The sequence below is a fragment of the Scyliorhinus canicula genome, chromosome 22 (genome assembly GCF_902713615.1).
Source record: "Scyliorhinus canicula chromosome 22, sScyCan1.1, whole genome shotgun sequence".
NCBI lineage: Eukaryota > Metazoa > Chordata > Chondrichthyes > Carcharhiniformes > Scyliorhinidae > Scyliorhinus > Scyliorhinus canicula.
Window position 1 is genome coordinate 16,669,369 of NC_052167.1, and position 18,985 is coordinate 16,688,353.

At 45.7% G+C, this 18,985-nt stretch overlaps 1 protein-coding gene across 6 annotated transcripts in view; it reads right to left on the minus strand.

Annotated features, from left to right (window-relative positions):
• The window catches only part of spef1 (sperm flagellar 1), a 37,359-nt gene extending 18,628 nt beyond the window's left edge, over positions 1 to 18,731 (minus strand). For 3 of the 6 annotated variants that reach the window (XM_038782944.1, XM_038782943.1, XM_038782941.1), the window contains exons 1-5: positions 18,583 to 18,731; positions 11,955 to 12,041; positions 10,468 to 10,579; positions 9,278 to 9,413; positions 899 to 941 (exon numbers count right to left, since the gene is read on the minus strand). In XM_038782944.1, coding sequence (XP_038638872.1) covers positions 899 to 941; positions 9,278 to 9,413; positions 10,468 to 10,579; positions 11,955 to 12,041; positions 18,583 to 18,691 — 487 coding nt within the window. In that variant the 5' untranslated portion in view covers positions 18,692 to 18,731. The remainder of the gene's footprint in view (positions 1 to 898; positions 942 to 9,277; positions 9,414 to 10,467; positions 10,580 to 11,954; positions 12,042 to 18,582) is intronic. The other 3 variants (XM_038782946.1, XM_038782945.1, XM_038782942.1) reach the window with 2 other exon arrangements.
• Positions 18,732 to 18,985: the final 254 nt, after the last annotated feature.

Genomic DNA, 18,985 nt, shown 5'->3' on the forward strand with positions numbered 1-18,985 from the left:
TGACTCAATAGAGAGGGTGATGGGCATATTAAAGATGGAACCCCACCTTTAATTACAATGTTAGAAATCACTAACGTGTTTCTGATATCTATTTCTGCTCGAATAAAGTCTCTGCTGTGGATATTCCCTGATGCGAATATTTTGATGTTAACAGTTGTTAATGGTGCTTCCAAGGAAATCATTTAAACTTCCATTAGCCTGATTAATCTCTTCTAATAACCCATGTATGGGTGCCAGAGACATCTTCCAGGACCCTTTGTTGTATTTAAATATAAACAACTTACCAAGCCCATTTTGACACAATTTCCATTCCACAAGCTCAAGGCTGAAGGAGGGCAAAGGTGGCAATGCCCTCCTGACTGCCATGTCCCCTGAGAATTCTATATGTCTCAATAAAGTTGCCTCTCTTTCTTCGAAACTCCAAAGAGTAAGGCCCAATCTCTCCTCATAAGAAAATCCTTCCATACCTGGGATCAACCTAGTGAGCCTTCTCTGGACTGCCTCCAATCCCAGTCTGTCTTTCCTTAGACAGAGACCAAAAGCTGTTCACAGTATTCCAGGTGTGGTCTATCTAGTGCCTTGTATAGTTTTAGCAAGACTTCCCAATTTTTATATTTAATTACCTTGGAAATAAAGGCTAACATTCCATTTGCCTTCCCTACTGCCTGCTGAACTTGCGCGCTAACTTTTTGTGATTTATGCACGAGGACATCCAAATCCCTCTGTGCTGCAGCTGTCTGCAGTCTTTCTTCATTTAAATAATACTCAACTTCTTTATTCTTCCTACCAAAGTGCACTGATGTCGATAGTCAACATATCTATGCTAATGCAAATAATACAAACTATTTTCAAATGGCTGTGTAGCCCAGTAATTAATTAATTAAAGAAAGCAGCTTACCTAAGAAGCTCTTGTCTGCACCAGTACTGTAATGCTCCATCTGCTGCCAAGATATAAGAAAAATATTTATTCATATACTAGACAAAATAAGTGTAATGTACTCAAATGCCTTTAGTGACTCTGCACGCATTTACTTCAGGGTGCTTTGTATATAATGGGGAAGAATTTGGTCGGGATCATCCCACTATTTCTCCAGGGTTTGTGTGGATCTTCTGCTGAAGTTACAGTGCGTGATCTGGAGAATTCCCGCTGAAATTAATGGCATATCGATTTACACCGATGTTTCAGAACTGAATAATTCAAAGCTGATTTTCTCATTCTCATCAGGGAAACGGCTATTTGTAACTACTGACATTCAATATTAGGGAGTAGCTCCCTGAGAAAGCTGTTAAATGATGTCTCCCTGAAACCACCATTTTTATTGAATGCAGTTTCTACGGCAACCAGGTGAACGTCACAACAATTCTTTTTTTTAAATAAATTTAGAGTATCCCATTTTTTTTCTTCCAATTAAGGGGCAATTTAGCGTGGCCAATCCACCTACCCTGCACATCTTTGGGTTGTGGGGGTGAGACCCACGCAGACACGGGGAGAATGTGCAAACTCCACACGGATGGTGACCCAGGGCTGGGATTCGAACCTGGGTCCTCAGCGCCGCAGTCCCAGTGCTAACCACTGCGCCACGTGTCGCCCTGCTTCATAACAAGTCTACGTGTGCACATTTGTGCAAGCGTGATTGAGGTGGTGACAAAGTGGTATTGTCACTGGACTAGTGATCCAGTGCCCCTGGGTACTCCCACCACAGCTGATGTGGTTGACTCTTAAACTGTCCACTGAAATGGTCGAGCAAGCCATTCAGTTCAAGGGCAACCAGGGGTGAGGTATAAATGGTGGCCCAACCAGTGAAACAAATTGTTTCCAAATTACTATTTGCCTACATTTTGTTCACTAACTTGACAAGTGGCTAGCGGGCAATGAGCAAATTTGCATTGTGATGTACAGAGAAGTAAGTTCCCTTTCAGTAGCTGGAAGTCATAACTGTTCCTTCTGCCTCAAATAGCTGCTCTTGAGCTGGGTCTGCCCTTAACGGTTGTAAACAATGAGTGGGATTTTCCGGCAGTTCCCGCTGGTGGGATCTTCCGGCCCTGCCGAAGGCGCCCCCCCCATGACGGATTCACCGGCGGCAGGATGGGCAAGCCATGCAGAGCAGCGTGGGGAGGGTGAGGGGAAAATCCCGCTCTATGTATTTTGGCACTGTTCATCACCTCCAAAGGCAACTCTGTTCATAGTGCAATTTTGCAGGAGGAACTGCCAGTAGTAATTTGCAAATAGAAAGCAAGAATGTGGGCGATTGATAGGAATTCAGAATCCAACCACATAGAACATAGAACATACAATGCAGAAGGAGGCCATTCAGCCCATCGGCCACTTAGCCCTCACTTACACCCTATCACCATAACCCAATAACCCCTCCTAACTTTTTTGGGCACTAAGGGCAATTTAGCATGGCCAAACCACCTAACCTGCACGTCTTCGGACTGTGGGAGGAAACCGGAGCACCCAGAGGAAACCCACGCAGACACAGGGAGAACGTACAGACTCCGCACAGACAGTGACCCAGCGGGGAATCGAACCTGCGACCCTGGTGCTGTGAAGCTACCATGCTGCCCTTGGAACACACGGCAGCTTGATGGGCAATGAAAGCAGAAAATGCTGGGAGTACACGGGTCAATCAGTGCCGCTACAGAGAAACGATAAGTTAACCATTCAGGTGCATACTGACAATGGTTCTCATGGTATATACCTGAAATTTTAACTTGCCTTTTCTAATGAAGGATGTTGACTGACCTGCTCACCATTTCCAGTTATTATTTCATATTTCCAGCTGTTGTATGAAAAGACAATAGGCGTTTCTAACTAAAGTACACCTAAGTATCACATTGCAAGAGACACAACATAAACTGTTCCATCTACAATACCAAAAAAATGAAATAAATCAACATGTTAACTTTGAATATCTGCGCATATTCTCCCAATAGATTTTTAACTTGGCGGATTTGGTTAGCTCAAAGCTACTTAATTTCAATAAACTCATTTGAATTTTTTAAAAATCAAACAAAATGACTCGTGCTGTTTTACTTAAATTTCTGATTTCAAATCACTGGATAACTTTCATGATTAGCACAAGACACAATTGATTCAACAACAGAAGGCAGTTTTCTTTTGTTGGAGTTAAAGGATCATTTTAAAACATACACATGCAGTACTGTGGAAAGGAGAACAAAGGACACATTTTTTTCTGCTAACAAAGAGCAGTTTTTATGTATTGAATTGAAGCCGATCCGATTGAAAGAATGGAAAAACTATAGAGCAAAGAAGCTTCATCTTTGACACACGTATATTGCAAAATGATTTGATACTTGTCAGGGGCTATTAAAAATGTAAATGGCATTTTAAATGCGAGGCATCAGTTTGAGGAGTTTAATGAGGTAAATGCTGGGGGAAATTCTGTGAGATCCTGAGTGTCTTTAAGACAGAGGTAGATAGGTTCTTGATTAATAAGGGGTTCTGGGGAGCAGGCAGGAGAATGAGGATGAGAAAAATATCAGCTATTATTGAATGGCGAAGCAGACTTGATGGGCCGAGTGGCCTAATTCTGTGTCTATGTCTTCTGGCCTTATCCTGCACACTCTCAGTTAGGAGCCAGGTCTGCAAGGTGCAAGAACTGCAGAATCCAGCTGTAATGCCGTGCTCTGACCTAGGCTCTTTCATGGCTTCCCTGCTGGGAAGACATGATTATGGAATTACCCTGTTATGGGCCAGGGTTTAGAGAACCCCAAAGTGTATCATGGAGTTCACCTGACCCACAACCTTTAATAGATTGTGGTATGGGGAGCACACGGCCCACTCTACAGGTGTGGTACAGCAGAAATGGAAAAGTACTTTTTAAAGCAAAACAATGTTTATTCTATGAACTCAGGTTAACCCTTTTAAAACATACAGTGAACATCTTAGCAACCATTAATTCAAATACAACCCCCAAAGAATACAACACTACGTAATCCTTAAGCTGTCCTTTTAACATCCATAAGACTTAAAAAAGAAATTTTAACAGAAGCACATCAAGTTAAAGTCACTACTGAGAGCAGTTATTAGTTTTAAATCACCAAAGGATCGATTTACTGTTTTTAGATGACAGAAAGAGAGAGACTAATACACCTTCTGGCTATGACTGCAGCTATCCAGCTCTGAAAACGAAACTAAAACACACACTGCAGAAAACAGCCTAAAATGAAATTATAAAGCTGACAGATAGCCCAGCTCCACCCACTCTCTGAACACTGCAGTAATAAACACCCATTTCTTAAAGGTACTCTCACTACAGATATTTATATACACACCCATTTATAAACACCCATTTCTTAAATTTTCTCACATGACAACCCCTATTATTTAGTTAATCTCTTATGATAGGTCGTATCGAATCACAGAATTATCATGGCACAGAACTGGTCCTGTTGGTCCATCGTGTCTGGACCGTCTTTCTGAATGAACAATACGACCTAGTCCCATTCCACCACCTTCTCATCGTGACCCGCTACTTTTGCCCTTTACAGATAAGTCCAATTCTCTTTGTAATGCTTCAATTGAACCTGCCTCTACCACATCCTCAGGAAAAGGATTCCATCTCCTAACCACTCGCTCAGCAAAAAACATTTCTCCTCACATCACTTTTCCTTCCTTTACAAATTACTTTGAATCTGTGTTCTCTCGTTCTTCACCCTCTCACGAGCGGAAACAGTTTCCCTCTGGACGCCTCATGATTTTAAACACAAAAATCCACCAGCTGCTGAGGCATTTGGACACACATCCCCAGGGAAATTTAGCCTGGGTCCCTGGATGACTAACCCAGTGGCATTGCCATTTAGCCAACATCCACTTGAGGTAGAAAGGGTCCTAAAATATCCAGAGCTCCTGACACTGTGAAATCCAACTCTAGTGTGGGCAGACGCCAGAGTCCTGGCAGTAGCAGATAACGAACTGTGTGCACGAGCACTGCCACGAGAGGGTCACAAGAAGCTGGTTTATTTTATGGTCAACACTCCCCAACAGCTGTACAAACAACTGGAAAACTGCAGCGCTGCTGTGTCTGGGCAGGTTGAGTTTGATCATGCCCAGACGAACAGCTGATAAATGCTGCTGCAAACTGCAATTATATTGCTGTTCCACTGCTACTGCCTCTGGAGATGCGATGGAAGGCTACCTCTACAACATTAATATCAACTTGCATTTATATAGTGCCTTTAATGTAGTGAAATGAAACGACGCTTCACAGGTAGGCTATCAAATAGCATTTGACATTGAGCCACATAGGGAGATAGCTGGCCAAACATTTGGTCAGTTAGGGTTTTAAGGAGCATCAAACAGAGGAGAGAGCAGTAGAAAGATAGAGAGACTCAGCGAGAGAATTCCCAAGCTGAGGGCCTAGGAAGCTGAAGATACAGTTGCAAATGGGGGAGTGACGAAAATTATTTCAAGTTAGTCTTGGCACTTTTGGAGTCAGTCACATTGTTTCATTTACATTTGACAGTGTTGCTGTCAAAATGGGGTCTATGACCAATGGCATCAATATTAAATAAATACACGATAGAGTAAAAAATCATTTGGCAGTACAGGACTTGAGTATTGCTGAAAAAAGACATTTTGTCAAAGCTTTTAATCTTGCACTTATCAGGACAATGGCAAGAATACCAATGTCGGGGAAACAAGACTTAATACTGTGAGAGAAGAGCGTGCTGATTGATATGTAAGTGGACTCTAATTGGTAGAGGCATCGCCATGGTGAATGCACCAGTTAATGGTGACTGACAGCTAACTGTCAAGAATTGTTTGAAATTAATCAAATAATTGATTGCCATTCAGTGGTTCATTTCAATGCCTTGATCGATTAGAGTCAAGCTGCCTGGTGTAAATTTTCAAACAATGCTCGACCGTTAACTGTCAGTCACCAACTTGTGCATTCGCTATGGCAACGCCTCGGCCAATCAGAGCCCACTTGCCAACCAATCAGCACTCTCTTCTCATACAGTATACAGTTGTTGTTGAAAATGAAATGAAATGAAAATGAAATGAAATGAAAATGAAAATGAAAATCGCTTATTGTCACGAATAGGCTTCAATGAAGTTACTGTGAAAAGCCCCTAGTCGCCACATTCCGGCGCCTGTCCGGGGAGGCTGTTACTGGAATCGAACCGTGCTGCTGGCCTGCCTTGGTCCGCTTTCAAAGCCAGCGATTTAGCACAGTGTGCTAAACCTAACATTGGAATTCTTGCGATTGTCCTGATGAATGCAAGACAAATAGCTTCGACAAAATGCCTTTTCCAGCCAGGTAAAAAATGCTGTGTAAGTCTAGCGGGAAAGCAACTGTTAATTGTCTCCGATTCCTAGCTAATCATTTAGCACCTGAATGACTATTAGATAAAATGCTTGAAATCAAATTTTAATAGAAGTATAACGGAAATAAAGGATTTGAATTGTTTTCTGGGCTCAATGGTACCACTCCCACCTCTGTGTCAGAAGGTTGTGGATTCAAGTTCCACTCCAGGGGCACCCCAGTGCGAGAGTCGGAGACAGTGACGGGAGTGAGAGTTGGCGGGGCACCCCAGGCTGGCACCCCAGTGCGAGAGTCGGAGACAGTGACGGGAGTGAGAGTCGGCGGGGCACCCCAGGCTGGCACCCCAGTGCGAGAGTCGGAGACAGTGACGGGAGTGAGAGTCGGCGGGGCACTCCAGGCTGGCACCCCAGTGCGAGAGTCGGAGACAGTGACGGGAGTGAGAGTCGGCGGGGCACCCCAGGCTGGCACTCCAGTGCGAGAGTCGGAGACAGACGGGAGTGAGAGTCGGCGGGGCACCCCAGGCTGGCACCCCAGTGCGAGAGTCGGAGACAGTGACGGGAGTGAGAATCGGCGGGGCACCCCAGGCTGGCACCCCAGTGCGAGAGTCGGAGACAGTGACGGGAGTGAGAGTCGGCGGGGCACCCCAGGCTGGCACCCCAGTGCGAGAGTCGGAGACAGTGACGGGAGTGAGAGTTGGCGGGGCACCCCAGGCTGGCACCCCAGTGCGAGAGTCGGAGACAGTGACGGGAGTGAGAGTCGGCGGGGCACCCCAGGTTGGTACCTCAGTGCGAGAGTCGGAGACAGTGACGGGAGTGAGAGTCGCCGGGGCACCCCAGGCTGGCACCCCAGTGAAATACTGAGAGAGTGCTGCACTGTCACTGGCATTGCCTTTTGGAAGAGACAGTAAACTGATGCCCAGTCTGCTCTCTCAAGTGGACGTGAAAGGTCCTCTGGCACTACATTAAGAAGAGCAGGGCTGTTGTCCTGAACTCCAGGCCAACGTTTATTCCTCAATCAGTCAATGCCCCAAAAACAGGCTCGTTGCTCATTTATCTAAATTTTGTGGAACGTGGGTGCGAACAAAACTAGTTGCCATGTTTCTTTCCACTGCAACAATAGCTACACTTTAAAAGTAATTCATTTCCTCTGATACGCTCTGATAGAACAATGCACGACATTAACGCAAATATAAGTTGAGGGGTTGATTAGCACAGTTAGCTGGATGACTGGTTTGTGATGTTGATTGATGTCAACAGTGTGGGTTAAATGGCTGAGGCTATTTGCCTTCTCAACCTTGCCCTAGCCTGAGGAATGGTGAACCTCAAGTTAAATCACCACCAGACAGCTATACTCCTCAAAGGGGCTTGTGGTGACATTTTTCTTTAGTTACATCAATGCAAGCCCTTTGTTTTCTTTCTACTTATAGGTGTCAATTTGATCTAGGTTTCTGTTACTTGTGTAATGTCTTCGGCCAGGCCTTTGAGATTGGCCAATTGGAATACGAGTTCCCTGATTAGTGGGCCAATCATGGACCCCCTTTCTCTGTATATAACAGGGAATGTCAGATCCTCTGCACTCCCAATGTAGACAGCAAGCTGAATGCACAAGGTCGTACTGCTGTTGGGTTTGTTAATAAAAAGGGATTCTGGTGAAGGGACTTCTGCGTCCATGGACTTATTAAAACTTGGTCTTTATTAATTAGCTGGAAGGGTACAAGGCAGGCAGCTCAAATTTATATTGAAGACCCCCATGTCTGCTTGAACTAATTATGTCATGTTCTCCCTGCACTGTGCAGCACTGTTTATTTGTACAATTCAGGTGACAACACTAAAATAGCTGCAGTTGGGGCGGCAAGATAGCACAGTGGTTAGCACTGTTGCTTCACAGCTCCAGGGTCCCAGGTCTGATTCCCAGTTTGGGTCACTGTCTGTGTGGAGTCTGCACGTTCTCCCTGTGTCTGCGTGGGTTTCCTCTGAGTGCTCCGGTTTCCTACCGCAAGTCATCGATCATAGATCATAGAATTTACAGTGCAGAAGTAGGCCATTCAGCCCATCGGGTCTGCACCGGCTCTTGGAAAGAGCACCCCATTTAAGCCCACACCTCCACCCTATCCCCGTAACCCACTAACCTCACCTAACCTAAGGGCAATTTAGCATGGCCAATCCACCTCACCCTGCACACCTTTGGACTGTGGAAGGAAACCAGAGCACCCGGAGGAAACCCACACAGACACAGGGAGAACGTGCAGACTCCGCACAGACAGTGTCCCAGCGGGGAATCGAACCTGGGACCCTGGAGCTGTGAAGCAACTGTGCTAACCACTGTGCTACCGTGCAGATGTGGTATTAGGTGAATTGGATATTCTGAATTCTCCCTCTGTGTACCCAAACAGGCGCCGGAATGTGGTGACTAGGGGCTTTTCAAAGTAACTTCATTGCAGTGTGACAATAAAGATTATTATGATAAGCTTTCACATGCACAAACGGCTGTGGGAAAACCCCTTCTTGGCTACAGTTGCATATGAAAGATCTGTATAAACATTCACTGGAGAAAGTACACCACCAGTCAGCAGAGACGGGCTGTATTGGGATGGGTAGCTTCACCAGGCCTTTGAAGATAAACATAAAGTATCTTCTGCTCTGTGTTTCCCTTACTGTACAGCCGAGGTCACAATGTGAGACACTGTAGGCAAGAAATGTACCACTAATCTGCCTATTGTACAAAGTGTTTGGATTACTAAGCATCTGAGAGGCCTGCTTAGAAAAACATTCTGAGCAGCGCCAGGCCAGTATCACGAGCTGAGAACAAGGCAGAGTGTGAATGTCTAGTAGCACCAGCTCAATGTTGCCTTTAACTTGAGACCCAGACCATCACCTTACATTGCGTTGTTGGTGCTTTATTAGATACAGAACTCCGTTAAGAGTAAAAGCATCTGAAAATCATACAGGAGTAAAACTTATATAAATAAGATTTATGTTGCTTACTTGTACGCTGTTGAGTTCTTCCTCAATCTTCTGTCTCAACATGCACAAAACTGTTTCAATAATTCCAGGGGAACTCTTAATCAATTTTGTTAACGTATCTTCGGGAATATGATAACGCAGTTTGGAAAATACCTTCCTGCGTAAAAGAATTGTGAAAAATGTTTCAGTAAAATACATTTTAACATATAATGAATATAAACATTTGGGGACTGCACAAATTGCACAAAGAGGAATGCCTCCTGGGTTTAGTGTAACAGATTGTCTTTGGGAGTCAATGATATTTATTGACTGTCATTCTTAACTACTGATTTCCTGCTTCTGATTATCGCATCTATAAAATTAACACCATGTGGGCCATTTTTTCACCGAGCGTTTCTGAGCAACGGGGGAATGGGACAAGCCATGATAGTAGTTAATTATTACAACTCTATTCAGGTTGCATGTGAACAATGCCATTGGAGGTCAATAACAATTATTTTATCACTAACTAACTCCCCTTACATATTCAGTGAAGATATTGGTTTTATGTGGGAGTGAAGTTTTACCAACATCATATCCAACTTTTACTGTTCCAGATAATTAGAAAGGGGAGCATGATGTGTGGGGGGGAGCAGCGCAGTGGGGTGAGGGGCTGCACTTTGGGGTGGGTAGGTGGGGCAGCACTGCTTTAGAGTGAAGTGGGAGGGGCTGCACTGTGAGGTGAGGTGGGAGGGGCCGCACTGCCAGGTGGGTGGGGGGGGGGGGCTGCATTGTGGGGTGGGTTTAGGGTCTGTGCTGCAGGGTGGCATGGTAGCACATTGATTATCACAGTTGCTTCACAGCGGCAGGGGCTCAGGTTCTATTCCAATCTTGGGTCACTGTCTGTGTGTAGTCTGCACGTTCTCCCCGTGTCTGCGTGGGTTTCCTTTGGGTGCTCCGGTTTCCTCCCACAACTCCCGAAAGACGTGCTGTTCGGTAATTTGGACATTCTGAATTCTCCCTCAGTGTACCGGAAGAGCCGCCGGAATGTGGCGACTAGGAGCTTTTCAGAGTAACTTCATTGCAGTGTTAATGTAAACCTACTTGTGACAATAAAGATTATATAGAACAGGGAGGGTTGCTGCACTATGGGATTTGATTGAAGCGGCTGCACTGTAAAGCAAAAAGCTAGTTTTTGCAGAGTGTAAACTATTAAATATCGGAGCACTTGCCTGTTTAGTATCTGCCAGTTACTCAGTTTTTGCTGCGTAGAGTTTGCTGGGAAATAATTGTGGCTATCTACCAGTTTTGGCAAAAAGTGCTTCACGACTTCAGCAACTAATACTTGAAAGAAAGAAATAAAAACCAATTGAAATTTGTTGAAATAATCATTGTTCAGCTATACGAATAACATGTCTTCAAAAAGAATTAACCAATTTTTTGTGAAATTATCAAATGATTGCATGTTTATTTTACACAATTATTCAATAGTTCTAATACTTTTTTTTATTGGATATAGGACTGATTTTCCAAGTATACAATTTTCCATAATGTATTACCAACAGAAGGCTTATCTGCACAATTGGAAAATTACCTCCTTTATATGCATTCACTTTATTGTGCACAAATCACTAAAAGCTAGTGTGCAGGTACAGAATGTAATCATACGGCATATCATCCAGTGTCACAAGGAGTGTTAGAAAGGTGGGATCACACTTTAAAGACTATGCAGCGGGCCGATAGCCAGGATTACCCAGAGGATTGGGATAAAGGAATTCCATTTGTACTGTTTGCAATTGGGATGCACCAAATGAATCAACCAAATTCAGTCTATTCAAATAGATTTTTGGTCATGAGATAAGAGGGCCATTTAAACTGATCAAAGAGAAGTTGATGAGTCAGTGTTCAGAGACTACCTTGTTGGACTATGTGAGAGAGATTAACTATGGCTGGTGAGTTGGCGAGAAAACATTTTAAATTGTCATAACGTGATGAAAAAAAGGTGGATAAGAAATCAAAAATTTGTAGCTTGTTAGTGGGGAGGAAATATTAGTATGGTCACAGACAGGAGGTTCTGTGGTAACGAAAGAGACTCACGGTTGGTGTGTTGCCTCCCAGGTGCCAGGGTTCGTGATGTCTCTGATCGTGTTTTTGGGATCCTTAAGGGGGAGGGGGAGCGGCCCCAAGTCGTGGTCCACATAGGTACCAACGACATAGGTAGGAAAAGAGATGGGGATTTGAGACAGAAATTCAGGGAGCTAGGGTGGAAGCTGAGAGCTAGAACAAACAGAGTTGTTATCTCTGGGTTGTTACCCGTGCCACGTACTAGCGAAGTGAGAAATAAGGAGAGAGAGGAGTTGAACACGTGGCTACAGGGATGGTGCAGGGGGGAGGGTTTTGGTTTCCTGGATAATTGGGGCTCATTCTGGGGTAGGTGGGACCTCTACAAACAGGATGGTCTTCACCTGAACCAGAGGGGTACCAATATCCTGGGGGGAGATTTGCTAGTGCTCTTCAGGGGGGTTTAAACTAATTCAGCAGGGGGATGGGAACCTAAATTGTAGTCCCAGTGTACAGGATGTTGAGAGTAGTGAGGTCAGGGATAGGGTTAAAAGTTCGAAAGAGGCACCGGCAAGCAAGACGCTGGTTTGAAGTGTGTCTACTTCAACGCCAGGAGCATCCGGAATAAGGTGGGTGAGCTTGCAGCATGGGTTGGTACCTGGGATCTCGATGTTGTGGCGATTTCGGAGACATGGGTAGAGCAGGGACAGGAATGGTTGTTGCAGGTTCCAGGATTTAGATGTTTCTGTAAGAACAGAGAAGATGGTAAAAGAGAGGGGGGTGTGGCATTGTTAATCAAGGAAAGTATTACGGCGGTAGAAAGGACGTTTGAGGACTCGTCTACTGAGGTAGTATGGGCCGAGGTTAGGAACAGGAGAGGAGAGGTCACCCTGTTGGGAGTTGTCTATAGACCTCCGAATAGTTCCAGAGATGTAGAGGAAAGGATTGCAAAGATGATTCTCGACAGGAGTGAGAGTAACAGGGTAGTTGTTATGGGGGACTTTAACTTTCCAAATATTGACTAGAAATACTATAGTTCGAGTACTATAGATGGGTCAGTTTTTGTACAGTGTGTGCAGGAGGGTTTTCTGACACAGTATGTAGACAGGCCAACAAGGGGCGAGGCCACATTGGATTTGGTACTGGGTAATGAACCCGGTCAGATGTTAGATTTAGATGTAGGTGAGCACTTTGGTGATAGTGATCACAATTCGGTTATGTTTACTTTAGCAATGGGCAGGGATAGGTATATACCGCAAGGCAAGAATTATAGCTGGGGGAAAGGCAATTATGATGCTATTTGGCAAGATTTAGGATGTATAGGATGGGGAAGGAAACTGCAGGGGATGGGTACAATCGCAATGTGGAGTTTTTTCAAGGAACAGCTACTGCGTGTCCTTGATAAGTATGTACCTGTCAGGCAGGGAGGAAGTTGTCGAGCAAGGGAACCGTGGTTTACTAAGGAAGTTGAAGCACTTGTCAAGAGGAAGAAGAAGGCTTATGTTAGGATGAGACATGAAGGCTCAGTTAGGGCACTTGAGAGTTACAAGTTAGCCAGGAAGGACCTAAAGGGAGAGTTAAGAAGAGCGAGGAGAGGACACAAAAAGTCATTGGCGGATAGGATCAAGGAAAACCCTAAGGCTTTATATAGGTATATCAAGAACAAAAGAATGACTAGAGTAAGATTAGGGCCAATCAAGGATAGTAGTGGAAAGTTGTGTGTGGAATCCGAGGAGATAGGGGAAGCGTTAAATGGATATTTTTCGTCAGTGGTTACACTGGAGAAAGACAATGTTGTCGAGGAGAACACTCAGGTTCAGTCGACCAGGCTAGATGGAATTGAGGTTCAAAAGGAGGAGGTGTTAGCAATTTTGGAAAATGTCAAAATAGATAAGTCTCCTGGGCCAGATGGGATTTATCCTAGGATTCTCTGGGAAGCCAGGGAGGAGATTGCAGAGCCTTTGTCCTTGATCTTTATGTCGTCTTTGTCGACAGGAATAGTGCCGGAAGACTGGAGGATAGCAAATGTTGTCCCCTTGTTCACGAAGGGGAGTAGAGACAACCCTGGTAATTATAGACCTGTGAGCCTTACTTCGGTTGTGGGTAAAATGTTGGAAAAGGTTATAAGAGATAGGGTTTATAATCATCTTGAAAAGAACAAGTTGATTAGCGATAGTCAACACGGTTTTGTGAAAGGTAGGTCATGCCTCACAAACCTTATTGAGTTTTTTGAGAAGGTGACCAAACAGGTGGATCAGGGTAAAGCGGTTGATGTGGTGTATATGGATTTCAGTAAGGCGTTTGATAAGGTTCCCCACGGTAGGCTATTGCAGAAAATAAGGAAGTATGGGATTGAAGGTGATTTAGCGGTTTGGATCAGTAATTGGCTAGCTGAAAGAAGACAGAGGGTGGTGGTTGATGGCAAATGTTCATCCTGGAGTTCAGTTACTAGTGGTGTACCGCAAGGATCTGTTTTGGGGCCACTGCTGTTTGTCATTTTTATAAATGACCTGGAAGAGGGTGTAGAAGGATGGGTTAGTAAATTTGCAGATGACACGAAGGTCGGTGGAGTTGTGGATAGTGCTGAAGGATGTTATAGGATACAGAGGGACATAGATAAGCTGCAGAGCTGGGCTGAGAGGTGGCAGATGGAGTTTAATGCGGAAAAGTGTGAGGTGGTTCACTTTGGAAGGAGTAACAGGAATGCAGAGTACTGGGCTAATGGCAAGATTCTTGGTAGTGCAGATGAACAGAGAGATCTCGGCATCCAGGTACATAAATCCCTGAAAGTTGCCACCCAGGTTAATAGGGCTGTTAAGAAGGCATATGGTGTGCTAGCCTTTATCAGCAGGGGGATTGAGTTTAGGAGCCACAAGGTCATGCTGCAGCTGTACATAACTCTGGTGCGGCCGCACCTGGAGTACTGCGTGCAGTTCTGGTCACCACATTATAGGAAGGATGTGGAAGCTTTGGAAAGGGTTCAGAGGAGATTTACTAGGATGTTGCCTGGTATGGAGGGAAGGTCTTACGAGGAAAGGCTCAGGGACTTGAGGTTGTTTTCGTTAGAGAGGAGAAGGCTGAGAGGTGACTTAATAGAGACATATAAGATAGTCAGAGGGTTAGATAGGGTGGACAGTGAGAGTCTTTTTTCTCGGATGGTGATGACCAACACGAGGGGACATAGCTGTAAATTGAGGGGTGATAGATATAGGACAGATGTCAGAGGCAGTTTCTTTACTCAGAGAGTAGTAGGGGTGTGGAACGCCCTGCCTGCAACAGTAGTAGACTCGCCAACTTTAAGGGCATTTAAGTGGTCACTGGATAGACATATGGATGAAAATGGAATAGTGTAGGTCAGATAGGCTTCAGATGGTTTCACAGGTCGGCGCAACATCGAGGGCCGAAGGGCCCGTACTGCACTGTAGTGTTCTATGTTCTATGGTTATCAATGGTAGATGAACCATTAAATGCAAGGTTTCGGGTGCCTTATCAAATTGAAAGGAAATTGAGTGAGGTGAATTATTTGATAAGAATGCCAGAGAGAAGGAGAACTCAGACTGTGTCATGTTAATATGGTTTTGTAGTTGGGTGGGTGTTGTTCTTGGGTTTTTACCATGGTTGTTTTGTTAATATTGTTTTGTTGTTTATATTTTGTGAAAATCTTAATAAAAATTATTTTTTAAAAAAAATATATGCTCAAAAGGTATTTTGATAGAGAAGGAGAAAAGGAGGACGTGTTAGTTGTTGTAACTCGGGGAGAAGAGATGAATCCAGATGATTATAGGCTCAATCACTAAAGTTAGCAGAGGTGCAAAAGCAGATTGAAAGCATGCTAAAGAATGATATCATCAAAGTGAGTTGCAGCGATTGAGCTCACCTATTGCACAGAGTGGTTAGGGCGTGGAACGCACTCTCAGCTATGGTAGTGGAGTCAGACACTTTGGGAACTTTCATGCAGTTATTGGATAGGCATATGGGGTGCACTAGAATGATTGGGAGTAGGTTGATTTGATCTTAGTTTCAGACTAGTTCGGCACAACATCGTGCCAAAACCAGGTAGAACACAACGATTGTTTGTTGACTGTAAAAAAGCTAATGTAGTTATAAAGGCTAACGAGGGGGTCTTTATCTCAAGTATCTGGAACAGAAAGATCTTACAGCAGTTAGACCATATAACCTGTGAGGTTAAAAATGTTACGCTTTAAACAGTATAGTATTGCTGCCCTTACAAAACAGCAAGCAGAAAGAACATGGCCAGGCATTGCACCTTCTTTCAATTAAACAAAAGCATGGAGACAATAGTTCCTTGTTGCCTCCTCCGTAGCAACGTCTTGACCTATCAGAGTCGACTCGCCAACCAATCAGCAGGATAAACAATAAATTGATACATCCTTTGAAATTTTGTATTCTTGTGTCTGTCCTGATGCATGCAAGACGAAAAGCTTCGACAGCATTTTTCCTCAGCAACACTTAAGTTTTGGTACCATCAAGCGATTATTTCTGCACTTGGTCGAGAATTTGCCACTTTTCCCTCCGCCCTGCTGTTGTTATCATGCTAAAGAGACATCCAGGGACTTCCACTTGGTTGGCATGTGGTTAGGTCTTTAGTGAAAAACAAATATGAAGGCAGGGAGTGTCAGGGGAAGATAACAAAAATCGGATAAAGCAACTGCAAAGTGCTTTAAAATAAATGATGGCTCTGTGGATCAGTTGTTGAACAGCAATTTTATTTGGATTCCGATCTCACTCATTGCTCTTTTTCTGTCTTAAGCAATGATGTATTTTTCCTTCGAGTTCCATAAGATTAAATTGTTGACAAATAAAAATTTTTTTGTAAATACTTGGGATTTTTCAGTTACCTGAAATTTTATTTTTGAACATATAATTAAGGGTGCTCTTTGGTTCAGTGTGCATCAGGCTACCCACCGCAGCAACACATGTCTGGGTCTTACCTGTCCCCGTTCTGGGCCCCTCTTTAATCCGAGGGCCAGGAGGGACAATAAATTGGTCTCAGCTGCCTGGGTTGGCAAAAATGAAGTGGGCCAAGATTACTAGTCTTGTCCACAGCCCGGTGACCTTAAGTGAGAGTGGTTAGATACATGGCAGATGAGAGTGGGCTGGTCTGGGGTATTGTTGTAGTTGCCATACCTCCAGGATTGTCCTGGAGATAGGTGGACTGTGCGAGAAATCCCGGCCACTCCTGCCAAGCACCGATCGGAACAGTAATTCAGCTCATCGAGCCTGTTCTGCCAGTCAATTAGGCAATGGCAGCCCTGTATTTTAATCCAGTTGGCTGCCTTGCACCTTTACCTTTAAGGGCCTTGTTCAAAAAAAATCTATCACTCTCAGTTGGCCTCTAGCTTTTTTGAGGGGGGGAGAGTTCCAGGTTTCTGCGATCCTTCGAGCAAATGAGTGCTTTCTGTCATCACCTAGTCCAGCTCTAATCCTGAAGTCCTTGTTCTGGATTCGCCACAGGAAAGAGTGGAAAAGAAAGAAAGGCTTGTCTTTTATATCGCCTTTCACAGCCAGTGATGTATATTTGAAGTGCGGTCACTGTTCAAATGTAGCAAAAGCCCCAACCAATTTGCACACAGCAAGCCACCATAATAGCAACATGGCAATTAGCAGATAATCTATTTTTAGTGCTGTTGGTTGGAGGATAACTATTAGCCCGGAAATGAGAGAAATTCCCTGTTTTTTTTTAATGCTTTAATGAGATGTGTGTATCGCTGGCTAGGCCAGCATTTCTATTCGTGCCTTGAGAAGGTGGTGGTGAGCTGCCTTCTTGAACCGCTGCAGTCCATGTGGTGTAGGTTCAACCATAGTGCTGTTAGGGAGTTCCATGTGACCCAGTGATAGCGAAGTAACGGCGCTCTTGTTCCAGGTCAGCATGGTGAGTGGCTTGGGGAGGGACTTGCTGGTGGTGGTGTTCCTATGCCTCTGCTGCCCTTATCCTTACAGCTGGTAGGGGTTCTGACGTTGGCAGGTGCTACTGAGGGAGCCTTGGTGAATTTCTGCAGTGCATTTTGTAGATGTTACTGCTGTCACTGTGCATTAGAGGTGAAGGAGGTTACTGCTGAAGCGGGTGGATGGGATGCCAATCAAGCTGCTTTGTCTTGGATGGTGTCGAGCTTCTTGAGTGTTGTTGGAGCTGCACTTCTCCAGGCAAGTGGACAATATTCCATCACACTCCTGACTTGTGCCTTGAAGACTTTGTGGAGTCACGGGGCAGATTACACAAACACAATGCCATGGGATCTTTCACATCTACCTCAACCTCACGTTGGAAAGACGGCACCCTGTCAGTGCAGGGTTCCCTCGCTGCTGCACTGGAGCATGGACCTTCATTTTAGCGCTCGAGTCTCTGGAGTGGGACGCAAACCTAGACCGCCTGACGTAGACGAGCAACCCCACCCCGGCAGCCCTGATTACCCGGGTACCTCCTTTCTGGACCCAGCTGGCAATTTTATTTGCAAGGTCCGGGGGGGGGGGGGGGGGGGAGGGATTCTCCTGCCCTAAGCCATGTCCCCATAACCTCACCCCCCCTGTCAGAGTTCCTATCTTTGCCCTAGGCCATGCCCCCTGCTTTTAGCACATCCTTCCCTTAACATAGAACCATAGAATTCCTACCGTGCAGAAGGAGGCTATTCAGCCCATCGAGTCTGCACCGTCCCTCTGAAAGAGCACCCCACCTAGGCCCACACCCCCACCTAACCTGCACATCTTTGGACTGTGGGAGGAAATCGGAGGACTCAGGAAAAACCCACACAGGTATGGGGAGAACGTGGCTGGTTTAGCACAATGGGCTAAATAGCTGGCTTGTAGTACACAAGGCCAGCAGCGCAGGTTCAATTCCCGTACCGGCCTCCCCAAACAGGTGCCAGAATGTGGCGACTAGGGGCTTTTCACAGTAACTTAATTGAAGCCTACTCATGACAGTAAACAATTATTATTATAATATATTATTATAGCATGCAGACTCCACGCAGGCCGGGAATTGAACCTGGGACCCTGGCGCTGTGCGGCAACTGTGGTAACCACTGTGTCACCCCAAGGCCCCATCCTAGCCTGAAGCCACGCCCCAACCCTGAAGCCACGCCCCCTGTATGAGCCACGCCCCCACGAAGCTCCGCGTCAGCCTGAAGCCACGCCTCCTGCATGAAGCCACGCCCCTGTCTCAAGCCCCGCCCCGCCCCTCCTCACTCCGGCAGTCAAACGGCTGCTGAGCGCGAGCGCGGATATTGAACTGCGGCTGCGCGCCCCCCCCCCCCCCCCCCCGCCACTACCTCCGTCGCTGAAATCGCGGGCGATGTTCCGCTTGGGCCTGGAGAGCGGGATTTTGTCGATCCAGGCGTACAGTTCCTGCATGGCCTCCTTGCTCAGCTGCTGGGCCATGGCGAGCGCGGCGCGTTGCCTGGTTACCGCCGCCCGCCTGCCGGCTACGGCGCGGGAGGTGGGACAGGAGGCGCGGCGGCGGCGGCACACTCCGCAACCGGCGGCCCTCCCCTCATCCCAACTCCCCTCCCCTCATCCCAACTCCCCTCATCCCAACTCCCCTCATCCCAACCCCTCATTCCAGCTCCCCTCATTCCATCTCCTTCCCCCTCATCCCAGCTCCCTCCCCCTCATCCCAGCTCCTTCCCCCTCATCCCAACTCCTGCCCCTCATCCCAGCTCCTTCCCCCTCATC